Source organism: Patagioenas fasciata, chromosome 16 (assembly GCF_037038585.1).
Source record: "Patagioenas fasciata isolate bPatFas1 chromosome 16, bPatFas1.hap1, whole genome shotgun sequence".
Taxonomy (NCBI): Eukaryota; Metazoa; Chordata; class Aves; order Columbiformes; family Columbidae; genus Patagioenas; species Patagioenas fasciata.
The window spans coordinates 1,608,603-1,624,338 of NC_092535.1; the positions used below are offsets into that span (position 1 = coordinate 1,608,603).

At 54.0% G+C, this 15,736-nt stretch overlaps 2 protein-coding genes and 1 long non-coding RNA gene across 3 annotated transcripts; 2 read left to right on the top strand and 1 right to left on the bottom strand.

Moving 5' to 3' along the window:
- The first annotated feature begins 155 nt into the window (after positions 1-155).
- Positions 156-7,744, top strand: PXMP4 (peroxisomal membrane protein 4). Its single transcript, XM_065849794.2, has 4 exons — positions 156-321; positions 716-778; positions 1,378-1,576; positions 2,521-7,744. Exons 1-4 carry the CDS (start codon positions 206-208, stop codon positions 2,782-2,784), a joined length of 642 nt encoding a protein of 213 aa, XP_065705866.2. The 5' UTR covers positions 156-205; the 3' UTR covers positions 2,785-7,744.
- On the bottom strand, positions 6,318-10,905 carry LOC139829237 (uncharacterized). Its single transcript, XR_011741635.1, has 2 exons — positions 10,784-10,905; positions 6,318-8,250 (listed from the first exon to the last, which is right to left on the bottom strand). It is a non-coding gene; the product is annotated as an uncharacterized lncRNA (long non-coding RNA).
- Positions 10,906-11,110: 205 nt separating this feature from the next.
- On the top strand, positions 11,111-15,489 carry E2F1 (E2F transcription factor 1). Its single transcript, XM_065850228.2, has 7 exons — positions 11,111-11,332; positions 12,041-12,131; positions 12,708-12,927; positions 13,272-13,424; positions 13,542-13,656; positions 13,768-13,972; positions 14,214-15,489. Exons 1-7 carry the CDS (start codon positions 11,135-11,137, stop codon positions 14,462-14,464), a joined length of 1,233 nt encoding a protein of 410 aa, XP_065706300.1. The 5' UTR covers positions 11,111-11,134; the 3' UTR covers positions 14,465-15,489.
- The last annotated feature ends 247 nt before the right edge of the window (positions 15,490-15,736 follow it).

Genomic DNA, 15,736 nt, shown 5'->3' on the forward strand with positions numbered 1-15,736 from the left:
GCGAGGGTACATGGGCGGGGCAATCCGTGCCCTCCCCATTGGCTGCAGGGTAGACGCTCCCCACCAATCAGCGCTTGAGATGTGTTGCCTATTGGCCAAGACCACCGATGGACAGCCAAGAGAGCCTATGCGCGCGGTGGGCGGTTCCCCGCGCCCGGAAGCGTGACCGCTGCCGGCGGCTGCGGCCGGAGCAGCTGGCGATGCGATGGCCGGGAGCGGGGACGCGCTCCGCGCGCTGCTCCGCGCCGCCAACGCGCTCCTGCAGCAGCGCCGGTACCGCGCCGCGCTCGCCGTGCTCAAGGGCTTCCGCAACGGGGCCGTGTGAGTGCGAGGGGGGGCGCCGGGCCCGGGAGGGGGAACGTGAACGGTGTCTCGGTCCTGCTCAGTCGCCCTGAGGGCTGCGGCAAAGCCAGCGTGTGCCCTCCTGTCCTGTGAGGAGCCCGGGGCTCTTGTGGTACAGGTTCAAGAGAGGCGTTTCCACCTTCCTCACCAATAACCCGGGTTTTAACGGGGTTTGGGGTCCCCTTTGGGCTTGGCTTGTTGGGGTGCGTGTTCTGTTAAGCCAAGGTGCCTAGTTTGTTGTACTGCTGGGCTGACTTACTTTAAAGTAACATATAGTTACTTAAGCAGCATCTTCTATCTGTCAATAGAATATAAACACAATCGCTTGACAGCAAAATACAAAAAGTTTTAATTATCTGTTCCCTTTTTGCAGTTATGGAGCAAAAATCCGTGCCCCGCATGCCCTGGTGATGACGTTCCTGTTCAAGAGTGGAAGGTACAAACGCTGGTTCTGTATTTCTGTGTTGATGCTTAGAATGTTTTCATTCAAATATCCAATTCTTCGTGTTTCCAGAGGGCTTAAAGAGCAGAAAGATGCGTGAGCTGTGGTTGTAGCCCGTTGTTCTGATGGTTACACGTATGCACACACATACACAAATGCTCAGGGATCAGCCACTGTGCAATGGTGATGAGAATCAGAGGAGAAATCAGCGGGAGCAAACAGCAGCGCTCTGCTCTGCATTCCAGTAAGGGAAGTCAAGCTATGGCTCAGCAAGTTATGGCTTTCCCTGCTTATGCCAGAGGCTTGCACTTTGGCAAAAAGTAATGAAAAAATAATGAGGGGGAAAAAAAAAGGGTTCCTTGACTATTCATAGAATTAGTCAAAAGCACAGCCCACAGCCTAGGTAGAGCTTTTGTGAATATAGTCTGGTGGGTGAGCCAGAGGTGAAGGACTTGACCTCCCTCACAAGCAGATGTTCTGTGGGGTACCCGACCTACCAGTCTAACAGGCCAGAGGGGTGGAGTGTGCAGGCTGAGGTGCTGCAGTGGTGTTGCCTTTTTGCTCTTCTCTTTTAATTGTCTGTTTCTTTTCAGTTTAAAAGAGAAGCTGAAATCGATTGCTCAGGCTACATACACTCATTCCCGGAACTTGGCGTATTTTGTGTTCATCTACAAGGGGTTGATGGCATTACAGTCCCGGCTACAGGGGAAAAAAATTCCCTTTCATTCTTTCCTTGCAGCCTGTATTGGAGGTTGGCTGGTGTTTGGTGAGAACAATCCCATCAACAGCCAGGTAAATGTGTTTGTTGAAAGTTTCCTTGACAAAAATCCCAACAGATGGATGTTTGTGTGCCAGGAAAGTGGTTGCTATGGCCTAGCATGTTTCTGGTGGTTCTTATCATGTAGTGTTATTCTTTTATCATATTACTCTTTGCACAAGTTCTGGTTTTGGCTGCTCTGTATTCAAATCCTAGCGGTGGCTGTGTGTCCCTGTGAACAGTGTGTGCAGTCTGAGAGCAAAAAGCCCAGCTTTACCCCCAGAGCTGCACTCATATACTTTGGAAGGCGGGCGGGCAGCCACACAATCCAGAGCCATTGGGTCACCCCCGTGTCACCGGAGCTGGGGTGACTCCTGTACGTGTCCCTCGCTTGCAGGGCCAAACCCTCCAGCTCAAATGCGAGTGCAGAGCATGATCCGTTACTGAGCCAGACTTAACTGGTTAAACTGATAGCAGCTGCTCAGGGCAAGTTTGGTTGACAGTCACACATTAATCAGTAAATAAAACTCAAATGCAGATTAATCAAAAGCGTTTCAATTATGCAGTGCCCTGTAAGAACACACCTCCTGTCTGGTTTTACTGTGTCCGGCCTATCGATGTGTATGTGCTGGGCAGGTCGGTGTGACTGCTCTGTTAGCTGCTCTGGGACTCTTATATCAGCAGCAGCATCTGAGATGACAGTGACTGAGCAAAGAAATTGTGCAACAGCAAAGATACATTGCATCTAGTGTAACTCGTTGATTACTAAATTAGATCACAGAAGAGAAGCAGAACTTTGAGGACAGGGGGAAGACACAAACATCTCCAGTTATAAAGACTGTTTGATACATGAACCTACGGCCTGTTCGATGTTAAGTGGAGTGAATTGTTTCCACCCCTCTTGCCTGCCTTGTAGCTTCTAAATCACTTTACCTGGACAGTATTCACCTAATGTTCTTTGGGTTTTCTCTTCACGCAGATCATTATGTACCTGCTCTCTCGTATCCTGTTCGGCTTGTCTCAGCTGGCAGTGAAGAAGGGCTGCATCCCACAGCCAAAGCAGGATCCCTTCCCGCTTGTGGCTGCTCTGGTATGGGGGACAGTTCTCTGGCTCTTTGAATATCACCGGGAAACTCTGCAGCCTTCTCTGCAGTCCTCCATGACCTACCTGTATGATGACAGCAATGTATGGCATGACATTTCTGATTTTCTCATTTATAACAAAAGGACAGACAGCAAGTAGGTGTTTCCTTGTAAAAGACCTGTGAGTGGGATGGCACCTTCCAGCAGCTAAGGGAAAAGATTATTCTGTTGCTCTTGACTGGTGGTTTTTTTTAATTAACATCCTGCAGACTGGCCAAAATATTTTAATCAGTCTTCTCTTGGCTCTGTTTAGAGCAAGTAAATACCTCACAGAAGCTTGTTGCAGTCCTCGGTGAGGGTAAAATGCCTTGGGAATCTTGAGTTAAAATAAGTTGGTGTTTTGTTATTTTTTTTTAAAAGGCCTCGTTTTCTCTACAAGTATGTGTTTTCATTTTTTAAAGGCACTAAATATACTCACAAAATGACAACCTAACACTAAGTGGGGAGTATGTCTAATGAAAAAAAATGTTCTAGGGTTTGTCTGAATGCTCACAAGACAGAATCAGTTGTTGTGCTGCTGTGCTCGCTGTAGTGTGATGGGAGTGAGGGACCTGCTCAGGGCTGAAAGCTGGGACATCATTTCTTGATTTCTGTGGATAACTGGAAATCTTGTTTAAACTATTACAAGGACAGCTGTGTGCTCCTTTAGAGAATTTCTCTGTGGTTTTCCCCTCAGGGAGACAGTAAGATATATGAGGATAAAACTGTTAGATAATCTGGTACAAGCCTGGTAAATCAGGCTCAGAAGGACTTATTTTTGCTTGGTATCTTTCAGGCATTTGGGCTGAATCTGGCCCTCTGCAAAGTGCGCTACTTAATACTGTGTAATTATTTTAAACTTGTAAAGTTTTTAAAAGCTGCTTGAACTAAATACCAAAAACAGTTACGCAACTTAAGCTCCTTTGAGAACAGGCTGAGGCGCGTTGCACGCCCTCGGATATCACACTGTCTGCTTTATACGGAGAAACAAGTAACACTTTGAACAAGCACTTTTATTTTGGTGGAAGATAAGCACATGGGTTTCTCTTGGGTCCGGAATCTGCCCTCGGCAGCAGTGCCGTGTGTCAGCTGTGATCAAACTGAATGCATCTGTAGTTTGTGCAGCCTTGATGAGGCCACAGATGAAAATACAAGTGAATCTGCCTCTTAAAAATACAGTGCAGAGCCCCAGGGATAGCGCAGCACACGCTTGGGTGGAAGATTGACTGGATGGTTGAGAAAGAACAAAAATTCCCTTAAAATAATAAAACAAGCTGTTAATAGTACAAAGCACTTAGACTATACCACGATTATAACACTATAGCGTTCACTTAATGATGTATGTTAAAAATACATTAAAATAATCCCTGACACAGTGGCTTTATGTGGTGATTCACAGGAGAGTCACTAAGCACCTTGTGCTAACCTTACCCTTTTGTCTCAATCAGGACTATTTTATTCGTTCCTTTTATACCTCTCATTTCAAAAAGGTTAGTTCTCCCTGTCCCCATCCACTTTTCCATCCTGACCTGACCCTGTGGTTTCCTCATCCCCCGATGCTGTTCTTCATCCTCCTTTGCAGTCTCCGTGCTCTGGGACTTTGTTGTATTTTATGGTAGGACTGAACCGGTACATTACACGTAAGTTCAGGTAGCTTCTGAGTAGCAAAAAAATTATCTCAGTTTCTTCTTATATCATTCTTTCTTGTCCTCCTAAGCTCTTTTATTACTATTTTGCATCTTCTGAGTGCTGCTTTGCTCTTTATTTTTCCACTCTCTGTGTCAGCAAGAGGGAGAGTTCAATGTTCCCATCCCCCTGCACTGGTGCTGTGATGTTTGGGACTGAATCGCGTTCCGAGTGTCTCAGATCGAGTAGGAAGAGGGTCTTCTGGCTCTTGAACTGAATCTAAAGCTGGATCTTCCTGTGTTCGCAGTGAGATCTTGCAGCTGCCTGGTGCTTATTCCATGTAAATCCGTGATATATTTATCTCTGGTGCCCACAACAACTGTCCACAGTTACCTGCAACTTTTAATGTCACCTTCTGTTATAGTCTGTACTAGCTACTTGAATTTGCACACGAACCAGTAATTAATCAGACCCCAGGAAAGCTATAAAAGTTTGGAATTGGTTTTGTTCCTTTGCAGTTAAATACTTCAGTGCAGATAAACCTAAAGATTCAGGTACAGAACGAATACTGAAGCTGCAGGTGAGGTCTGATTTCTTTATAAATACTGTGTCTTTATTTGCAGCACTGCTGGGTATCTGAAGCAGCGTGAGTGCAGCACTCTGTTTTTATGTCAGAAACCTCACTATTGTTCCAAATAAGAATGTTAACGTCCTGCTAATATGGCTGAATTCCTACAAGCTTCGATGGGATTTCAGAAAACCCTTCCAGAATCTCACAGCCGTGGCTTGAGAATTTCTCCCTGGAACTACCAGACTTGCAAATCCCTGACCGTGTATAATTATTGTAGCAAAAGATGGCCAGGCTGGTTATGTGAACCGAGTGTCTATGAGAGGTTTTTGAGCTTTTTAATTTATAGCTGGCATTCCTTTCTCTGAGAAAGGCTTGTGATTCCCTTAGAGGCAAAATAATTGCCTTCTAATAGTTCTGCTGCTGCAACCATGTGGCTGCTTGTGAAGCACTTCTCTGGCCCTGTGAAGGACAAGTGACCCATCCTGTCCTTTTTATGCTACCGTAGTGTGTTTGTCAGCAAAACCAAGCCAACAAATGTTCAGTATCAACCCGGCAGCAGCGGCCATCAGTCGCCCTTGCTTCAAAATGCCCTTTTTCTCTTGGGAATCTATCGCCAACCTCACTTTCAAAGCCAATTGTGCCCGAGCATCAAACCATCTGTACTTGTGCTCCAGAACCAGCTGCCGTCCCTGGAAGACAAACCGCGGCTGGTCCCGGGCGCGGGTCCCGCGTTGCAGCCGTCGGCAGCCGACGATGCGGACGGTTGGTTTTCCTGCTGCGCCGGGCCAGGACGTTAAGCTGCAAGTCACTTCTTTCCCCAGGGAAGTAATTGGAACGGTTTTTCAACGGCACCAGCCCGCGCTGGTGTTCCTGTGACCAGATAGCTGGGGATGCGCCCCGTATGCTCCCGAGGTGTCGGAACAATGCGGGCGTGTAGTCAGGAAGTGAACTAGAAGTAATTTGTCTGAGTCAGACTTTTGGGATCCATAAGTTCCACTCCCTGCCCTCCCCCAGTGCATTGTGTGAGGAATTGAGTCCTCTGTTTGTGCTCCTTTTTTATTAGCATTAAACCCAAAAGAAATAAAGAGACAGTTGGGAAGCCACCTGTGAATCAGCCAAATGCTGAAGAATCACAAAGAATTGCCATTTTCTCCCCCCCAGCCCTGATGGGGTTTGAATTTTAAGATGGAGCGTGGTTTTGTTCATCTCCATCAACTTATTTTACTGTATTATTTCTTCCCCAGCACCTGTGAGATGCTGAGGCTCTAAAGAGGAGCAGCGTGTCACAACGCTTAGCTCACTTTGTCAAAAATGAGGATTTCTGGATAAAATCAAAGTGTTCATTTCAAGATGATGCTTCTCCTTTGGACTTTAAGCCTCTTTTAGAGGCAGTTTTAAAGGTTAATGAATCAAACCGATCAAAAGTTTTCAGCAAGCCTTCAGTAGCAGACTGACTATACTGAGCTATTAATCATTTATTTTATGAAGGAACAAAGCCAACGCGGGGTTATTTACTGCCGCTGCATGCTGCCCTGGCATACCCACTGTGCTCCCCTGCTCTTTGGAGGACAGCTTGTGAGCTTGTGTGCTGGCCGTCAGCATCGCTGAGGAACCCTTTCCGGGACAGTTACATTATTTAACAAAGGTGAAAATTCAATGGGTGCGTGACATTTGGTTTAGGTCAGGTTTTCTGTGCTCTGTTTGATCCTTTCAGTGAAGGGGAGGATGTTTCTGAAAGAAAAAGCCCGTGCTTGTCTAATTAGTGCCACAGAGAAGTGCTTTTGGGGGTTGTGGCTGCTGTAAGGTGCAAACCTGTGTTTGCAGTGTGACAATGTCCTTTGTCCCTGTTGCCATCCCTGTGTCCGAGCAATAACCACAGACAGCTGGATCGGGGGAGAGGCGGCAGAAGAGCTTTGGTATTGCTGCTACGAGGCTTTCTTGCCCTGGTAGAGTAGTTCAAGCTCTGCTTTAAACTGAATTGAGCAGCGGCAGAAGCACAGGGATGGTCTCTGGCTGTTGACAGGGACCAAAGCGGGGTGTCCTTGGGGACCCCTGTGACAGCAGAGGGTCCTGGGAGCCACTGTGGGTGGCTGGTTCCGGATGGAGTGACCAGAGCCCCTTGCGGATCCCCTCACCGGGAGAAGCTGCTGTGACCCAAACCCATTTTCACTGCATCGGTGCAAACGCGACCTTTGGATAATCACCCGAGCCACACGCGGTTCCCTTCGTGTTTGTTTTCCAGGACCGTGGCAACCTGAGCAGAATGGGTTGGGTTTGCTGCTGCTGGTTTTGAAATCCAGCAGATAAGGGAGGAGAGAAAATAAGGCGTAATGCTCTGCAGCATGATGTCTGTCTGCCGCTGTTAATATTTCAGAGGTGCTAATCTTGAATTTTCAAATTGCGTGTTCATACAAGATTGTTGGAGGACGTAACTTTTCTTCTCCACTTCAAAGGATTTTCATCTGTCTCATTTGCTTATGGGACCAAGGATGAGGAGGGGGAAAAATAAATTAAATGCTCTATAACACAGGTGGCATTACCTCTGCTTTTGGTATAGTTTGGTTTCGGGATTGCTGTGTAATCCAGGCTCTGATTTGCTGGCAGCGCAGAATAAAGCTAAGAACGTAAACTCAGGTAACTTGTAATTACACCGATCAGAATGCTTGTAGAGATATATCTCAGTTTTTGGTTTTAAAATGTGCAAAAGAGGGGGCGGTGGGTTGTTGAAATAGCGCTGTCCACTGTGAATTTAGTTCTTGGACAGCCGGTGTAGTACATCGACCTAAGACTTTGTGCCGGACTAATTTTTACGTTATTTCTGTACAATCTCTTTTTTAATATCACGATGCTGTGCTTTCTATAATAATAAAAAAAACTAATTGTCTTTTTATTGTCATCATTATTAAGCTAAAATATATGAAGTAGTGCTCAATTATTGCATGTTACTAGTCATGTATGTAGAGAAATTGTGCAGAGAGTGCATTTTTGGCATTGGTTGTGCTTGCGGGCAGTAGCCAGTGCTGCTCTGACCGCACCAGCAGCTGTAACTAGGGCAGCCCTGGCTGCAGAGCCAAATGGGGGGCACTGCCATCCTGCTTTTTCTTTTGAGGCATGAACTTTCCTGTGCTGTGGCACTGTTTGGATGGCTTAGCACGGCCAGATCTTCAGACTGACTGAGTCCAACTGGGGCTACACCGGGAGGTTCTTACACGCACAAACTGGACGCACTGGGGTGACATGGTGACAGGACAGACTGCTCCTTGGTGCCTTGCGGTCTGCCAGGAGCGCAGGTGAGTGGTTGCAGAGAGAAGTCAGCTCTGTTGGTGGCTGCCAGAGCGGGGCGCGGGTACAAGGCGCTGGACACCACTCTGAGCCTGCTTCACCTGTTAGCTAAACAAAATAAGGACATACACAAATGGACAAGGACAGTCAGTGTGCTTCTGGGACACCTCTGGTAAGGTTAACAGCGCAGGGATGCAGGTTAACAGCGCAGGGATGCAGGTTAACAGCGCAGGGATGCAGGTTTGCATCCTGCCAGCTCTCCTCTGGCCTGCTCCTGCTGCCACGAGATGATTTTGGAGCATAGATACCAGCTCCAGCTGCAGCCCCGCTCTGCGCTCTTCCTTCAGCGCCGGGACCAGCAGACGCCCCTTGGCCTGAGTCTGTCCCGATGTGCCAAAACCCACCCAAACTCAGTGACGGCTGCTGGGTAAATCCAGCTGGGGTACAAAGTGTGTGAATCGCCTTTCTGATCCTCTCCTGACCAAGTGGGGCCGTGGAGACAGGACTTTATCTTTGTGCAGCACCCGCCGGACAGCTGATCTTGGGAGCGTGTCTGCGCTCCTTAGCGGGGCTGGCAAGGCCGGGACGGGGCCGCAGCTGTGCAGGAGATGGGAATCATCTGCTTTCCCTCATATGCATGCAAGAAAAGCCACTGCCCTTCCTTTTCCCACCAGCATTTGCCTTTCATTTGTCTTTGCAACAGCCCTTTTTCAGCGCTGCCAGCACTAAAGCCTTGGAGAAGTTGCAGCGCAGCCAGGCAGCTCGGGGGAGAGGCGGGCAGAGCACAGTCTGCTCCCCCCGAATAAGCGCCCGCATGAATTAGGGGGAGAAAGAAAGAGGGAAAAAAAAGGCTTTGTGAGCAGAGCGGGAGCAGCTGGTGCAGCAGCTGTGTCCCAAACCCTGCGTCACCCCAGGAAGCGCCCGGCCGAGGCTCCGGGGGAGGAGGAGAGCACTGCCAGCCCTTCGCTCCCACTCGGCATTGGGGTTTGCCTTTTTCCCCCCTCCCCAGATGGAAGAAACATTAACTGTGTGCAAACATCTGGTCTAACTGTTGCTTAGGCTTCACAGTACTGATGTTATTGCAGTGCAAGGGCTCCAGAGAGAGGCCCCTTGAATATAGGAAGGGCCAAGTGTTAATTAACTGTATTAATTTCCTTTAAGCAAGGCAGTATTTCTATTTGCTCTTTGCTGATGAAGAAATGAGGCATGGAGAGGTGATACGATTGGTCACGGATACGCGATATGTTACTGGTGTATTTAAGGACGTAGAAATCCAGGGAAATCATGGTGCTACTCTATGCTGGTGAATTGCAGCCACTGCCAAAGGATCTGGCTTAAAATCCCTTAAAGTCTGAAACCTGTTAGGCCAGCACCGGAGCACTGCATGTCAGGATCTGCTCTGTGGCAGAGGAGTTAACTCATCACTGTGAATGCCTCCTGCATCCCACGCACCGCTGGAAAAAACACCCCGTCTCCTTCATCCCAGGCAGGTGGGGATTGGCCATGGGGCCGGAGCCAGCGCTGGCCCACAGCCCTGCCTGGCAGTGCCCAGGGGCTGGGGGCCCTTGAGGATGTGTGGGGCAGCTTGTGGGGGGCACAGAGAGGTTAAACCCTGGGCTTGGCTCAGAGGGGTTTTGGGTACCTGGCCAAGACCCACATTCTGCCCATGAACTTGAACATCTGTGTGCATTAAGAATAGCGTGGCCAGCAGGCCCAGGGCAGTGGTTGTTCCCCTCAACTGGCCACTGGGGAGGCCAGACCTCAAATCCTGGGGTCAGTTTTGGGCCCCTCACGCCAAGAAAGGCCTTGAGATGCTGGAGCAAGTTGAGAGAAGGGAACGGAGCTGGTGAGGGGCTGGAGCACAAGTGTGATGGGAGCGGCTGAGGGACCTGGGGGGTTCAGCTGGAGAACAGGAGCTGAGGGGAGACCTTCTGATCTCTGAACGGCCTGAAAGGAGCTTGGAGCCAGGGGGGGTCAGGCTCTGCTCCCCAGGAACAAGCGCCAGGAGCAGAGGAAACGGCCTCAAGTTGTGCCAGGGGAGCTTGAAGTTGGATCTGGGGAACAATTTCTTCCCCAAAGGGCTGTGGGGCATTGGAACAGGCTGCCCAGGGCAGTGCTGGAGTCACCAGCCCTGGAGGGCTGGACAGAAGGAGATGAGGTTCTCAGGGGCATGGTTTAGTGACCATGTTGGGTTAATGCTTGGACTCGATTTTCTTTAGCGTCTTTTCCAAACAAAATGATTCTGTGATCTCTGGGAAAGGCCGAGCCTTTAAACGCAGGGTTGTTTTATTAGAAGGATGTATATATATTTTTTTTCCTTTTTAAATTTTGCCTTCTCATGCAGCAGCCGGGTTATCAGCGCCCTGCACGCAGGAGATGCTGATGGTGGGAGCTGTCTGTGCCGTGTCTCGTGGGTGGATTATCATCCGTGGCGCGGCCACTCCCGGCTCTGGCTGCCGTCCTCTCTCGGGGGGCCGCGGCGGTGGCAGAGAGGGGGGGGTCAGCGGCGGCCGCCGCCGCTGTCCCCCCCCTCTCTGCCACCGCCGCCGCCCCCGTCCCGCCGCGCCCCGCCCCGCTCCGCTCCGCACCCACGCGGCGCCCCCGCCGCGTCCCCGACCCGCCCCCCGATTGGCCCCCTTACCTCCGTGCGGCACCGCCGATTGGCTGCCTGTCAGCGTGTCCGGCGCGGCCACTCGCCACCAATAGGCGGGCGGCACCGCCCGTCTCTCCGGCGGTGCTGACCAATAGGATAGCTCTCCCGCGGAACGCGGCGGCAGGCACAGCCAATGGGCGGGCGGCGGGGAGGCTCGCACCGCTTTCGCGGCAAAAAGGATTTGGCGCGCAAAGGCGCGCGCGGGGCTGGCGCGCCGAACAATACGGCGGCGGGCGCGGAGCCGAGCGGAGCGGAGCGGCCCCGCTCCCCGGCATGGGCCGCGCCCCTGCCCGCGCCCTGCCCGCCGCGCCGCCCGCCGCCCCGGCGGCCATGTGAGCCATGGCGGCGGCGGCGGGTGGCGCGGCGGGGCTGGCGGCGCTGCTGGGCAGCGCCTCCCCGCACCTCCTCATCGTCTCCGCCGCTGAGGAGCCCGCGGGCGGCGACGGCCACCCCGACACCGACCTCCTGCTCTTCGCCACGCCGCAGCCCGCCTGTCCCGGCGCCGCGCCCAGACGGCCCGCGCTGGGCCGCCCGCCGGTAACCCCCGGGACGGGGACGGGGACGGGGAGGGGGCGGTGCGGGGGCGGGGGCTGCGGAGCTCGGGACCCTGCGGGTTCCGGCGGGGCCGTGCAATGTACGGGGCCGTGCGATACTGGGCGGCATCCAACCGGGTTATATACCGTGCCGTGCAATACTGGGCCGCATCTAGCCCGGCTATATACCGTGCTAGAAAGTGCTGTGCCAGGCCGTGCTGTTCTGCTCCGTGCTCTGCTCCGTGCTGTGCCTTGACACAACCTGCTGTACCCTGCTAGGCTGTGCCACGCCGTGCTCTATACCCTGCCCAGCTGTGCCGTGCTATACCAGCTGTGCCGTTCCATACCGTGCGGTGCCACGCAGCCGACACCTGCCGGGCGCGGCCCTTCCCCAGCTGCTGCTCCGGAAGCCGCACTCCCGGGCGCTGGGCCGCGCTTTGCCTCCCCCTTCTGAGGCCCACGCCTGCTTTGGGGTGCTTTCCGCAGCCTGGTGGGGCCCCCCGTGGCAGAGTCAGCCCCCGGTGTCCCCGCTGGTGTGTGTGGCAGCTGCTCCTGTCAACTGAGCCCTGCCAGGAGCAGGGGCTTCTGTACCCTGCAGTGCCCCTGGGGGAATCCCTCGGGGGTCCCTCACAGCCACCCTCGCGTCTAGCACTGGGCGGGCAGTGGGACCATGGCAGTGGCTGTTCTCTATGATGAGCCCTCTCCCTTGCAGGTGAAGAGGAAGCTGAACTTGGAGACGGATCACCAGTACATAGCGGAGAGCCTGCCGGTGGGCCGGGGCAGGGCCAGGAACCCCGCTAAAGGTACCAGCCCCGCTCCCTCTGACCCTCCGAGCCAGCCCAGCCCGGAGCAGTGGGCTCAGCCGCCCCATTCTGTTGCCCATGGCCTGAGCTGCACCTCTGGGCTCATCCCTGCTGCTTCTCCCCACTCCTTTGCATCAGTTTGGAAAGGCTGTTCCTGGGGCCAGAGTGTTTCTGTCCATCCCGTGCTGCTGTCCCCTGGGCTGGTGGCACAGTTGTCCTGCCCATGTGCTGGGCACCACACCAGCTCTGTCCTTCCCTGTGGGATGTTGGTGCAACATCCCAGGTGGACTCACCTGGACCCTCCGTCATCTCCCCTCAGTACCTTCCTGATGCCTCAGTGTTACAACCAAGCTTGTGGTCATGACTGAACAGGAGTATTGGAGCCCGTGCTGGGCTGCAGGATCCTTCCCACAGAGGACATGGGGAGCTCACCCCATTGCCCTGGGAAAGCAGATGGGTTTTGGGGTGATAGTCCTGGTCTCTCATCCATGAACCACCTGTGAGCTTGTGGGGGGTGTTATGGGGCCTCTCAGCTCCAGCACTGGCTAAATCGTGGTTGTCCTGGGTGGCTGGCAGGTGCCAAGTCTCCTGGGGAGAAGTCCCGCTACGAAACCTCGCTGAACTTGACCACCAAGCGCTTCCTGGAGCTGCTGAGCCAGTCTCCTGATGGCGTGGTGGACCTCAACTGGGCGGCAGAAGTTCTGAAGGTGCAGAAGAGGCGCATCTACGACATCACCAATGTCCTGGAGGGCATCCAGCTTATTACCAAGAAGTCCAAGAACAACATCCAGTGGCTGTATGTCCCTCGGCCGGGCTTGTGGGGGTGTAGCTGGCTGTCTCCTGACATGGGGTGATCCCCTGGGCCAGGCTTAGGGTGGAGCAGGGTCTTGCTGGGATGGAGAAGCTCAGAGCGGTGTCACCAGAGTATCTGCTTGTGGGTTGAGTGGTGGCTTCCCATTCATGTGGTCCTGCATCCAAGTTCAGGGAGGGAACACCAGGGCTGTGCCCTACTGGGAAATCCCCACAAGGCTGATTCCCTGGGTATGGGGTGGGATTAAGCCTGGCCCAGGTGGGGACAGTCATGGTGTGGGGCAGGGGGAGCCGTGGGGTTTGGCTCCTGATGGCCGCACTGCTCCTCAGGGGCAGCCAGGCCACCGTGGGAGCCCCCAGCCGGCACCGGCTGCTGGACAAGGAGCTGCGGGAGCTGCAGGCGGCTGAGCGGCAGCTGGACGACCTCATCCAGATGTGCATGGTGCAGCTGCGCCTGCTCACCGAGGACCCCGCCAACCAGCAATATCCTTCGGTGCGGGGCTGAAATGGGGCTGCTGGGGTGGGGGGGACACGGTCAAGCCCTGTGGTGGGCCTGGCTGGGTAAAAGCATTCTTGTGTCTGCTCCTTGACCCGTCATACTGCAGCCTACGTGACCTGCCAGGATCTGCGCAGCATTGTGGACCCTTCAGAGCAAATGGTGATGGTTATCAAAGCTCCTCCAGAGACCCAGCTGCAGGTCTCAGACCCAGCGGAGGTGAGTTGGAACCACCTTCTGCTCCCCATGTCTGCACAACCCTCAGCAAAGCCCAGTCCAGGGTCCTCGAGCATCCTTGTGCTTCATCTCATTCCTCTCCCCTTTCCCCAGGCTTTCCAGGTCTCTGTGCGAAGCACTCAGGGCCCCATCGATGTCTTCCTCTGCCCCGAGGACAGCTCCGGGGTCTGTAGCCCAGTCAAGAGCCCCTTTAAAGCCCCCTTAGAGGAGTCGTCTCCCAGCCGTCCGCAGCCCAGAGCCTCCCCGCTCCTGCATCCCGCCCAGGACGTGAACATCCCGCTGCTGCCCGGAGAGCAAGGTGGGCAGCCAGGCTTGGGGACAGGAGGGACCTGGGGGCTAGAGGGACCTGGGCACAGGGGTGCTGGCATGATGTTACAGGGGCTCTTGCTGGTTTTGCAGCTGTGAGCCCCTCTGCCATTGGCACGAGCGAGGAGCTGGAGTGATGCTCGGTCACCTCAGCAAGGCAGGAAGGGAAAAACTGGTTTTTGAGGGGTTTTTGTAAGTATGATGGGATTTACGGCTGCTTCCCATCCCCACAGAGACGCTGCTGGCGGGGACGAGCGGGCTGCCCGGCAAGTGCTCGGTGGAGGAGGCGAGCCTGTCTCCGCTGGCCTCCATGGACGCCCTCCTGGACCAGAGCAGGGAGGATTTTTCGGGTTTCTTGGCGGATGAGTTCATCAACCTGTCGCCGCCACAGACACAGGACTACCACTTTGGCCTGGAGGAGGGCGAGGGCATCAGCGAGCTCTTTGACTGTGACTTTGGGGACTTCACGCCCTTGGACTTCTGAGGCTCTGCCCAGTGCTCGCCGGGGGCTGCCAGACGCGGGGGGCACCCCTGGGTAGGCAGCCCCTCCGGCTGCAGCACCGCAGATCCTCTCCCGTCCCTTTTTGCAATATTTTCTTCTTACCCCTCCAGCCCCCGAGCCCAGGGGGGCACGGCAGCATCCCTGGCTCCAGCTCTACGAGGGGGATGCCAGACTGGGGGTCCCATTTCAGGGAACCCGCCCGCATAGGGCCCTGATCTTGGGGGGACTGCTTAGGGCAGAGCCACTGTCCCCCCAGCAGGTGCCCGTTACAGAGCTTTAAGCAGTCCTGTGTATAGGTTTGATTAATTTATTATTGTCCCCTGGGGACAGCGTTTAATTTCTCGGGGGGATTAGGGGGGGGCTGTGCAGCAGAGTGGGGGTGCCAAGAGGTTTTGTCATGCTGGGAAAGGGGTGACGGAGATGTGGGGGGTGCTGGGCGGGGGCTATCCAACCCCCCACGTGTGGGGGGGCTGCCTGCAGCCCAGCTGAGCGTGGGTATTTATTTATTATTTATGGTGCGTGGGAGCTCTCCCGGGACACGGAGGGGCAGGATGGAGTGGGGGGACGATGCTGGTGGGGGCAAACACAGAAGGTCCCGCTGGGGGCTCACCAGCACATCCCAGCTTTGCTCACAGCCGAACTGGGGCTGCTGGCGAAGCCACCGTGGTGGCAAGTGGCTGCGGGAGGGGGAAAGGGCTGGTGGCCCCAGGCCCATGTGCGTGTTCCCTCGGGGTGGGGGGCACGCAGGGGTGTCCCAGGGGGCACGTCTCTGCAGGTGAGGACCCAACGCTGTCCCCAGGCTTTTCTTCCCCTCCCCGCGCAGCCGCTCAGCCTTTCGGCCCCATCTCCCCTTGTCTGGCCCACGGGGGCTGGGAGAGGCACAGGGGAAGAGAAGGGGGTCCCAGGGCCCCCCAGGGCCAGGCTGGAGACACTTTCACTTTTACTGCCTTTTAACAAGCTTGTGTTCCTCTGAGCTTCATGTTTAATAAAGATTTCTACTGATTCCAGTCTCTTGTGCGGGGCTGCACTTGGATGGCTGTGGTGGTTTGGACACCAACCCAAGAAACCAAGGGGTTTGGGGATACTTTGTGGTGGTTTTGTTTCATTTTTCTTTTCCTTTTTGAACTTGAAATGCGCGAGCAGGGACGTCGCTGCCTGGGGCTGCAGGAAGCACCTTGGTCCTCTTGGTTTGTTCTGTGTTTGTGTTTGCAGCTCCTCTCATACCCCAGTTTTGGGACAGTGTTTGTGGGGATG

Coding starts and splice junctions, on each gene's coding strand:
- PXMP4 (XM_065849794.2), top strand. CDS start 206: ATGGCCGGGAGCGGGGACGCGCTCCGCGCGCTGCTCCGCGCCGCCAAC. Junction 779..1,377: donor TTCCTGTTCAAGAGTGGAAG/GTACAAACGCTG, acceptor GTTTCTTTTCAG/TTTAAAAGAGAAGCTGAAAT. Junction 1,577..2,520: donor ACAATCCCATCAACAGCCAG/GTAAATGTGTTT, acceptor CTCTTCACGCAG/ATCATTATGTACCTGCTCTC.
- E2F1 (XM_065850228.2), top strand. CDS start 11,135: ATGGCGGCGGCGGCGGGTGGCGCGGCGGGGCTGGCGGCGCTGCTGGGC. Junction 12,132..12,707: donor GGCCAGGAACCCCGCTAAAG/GTACCAGCCCCG, acceptor GGTGGCTGGCAG/GTGCCAAGTCTCCTGGGGAG. Junction 13,973..14,213: donor GCTGCTGCCCGGAGAGCAAG/GTGGGCAGCCAG, acceptor CCATCCCCACAG/AGACGCTGCTGGCGGGGACG.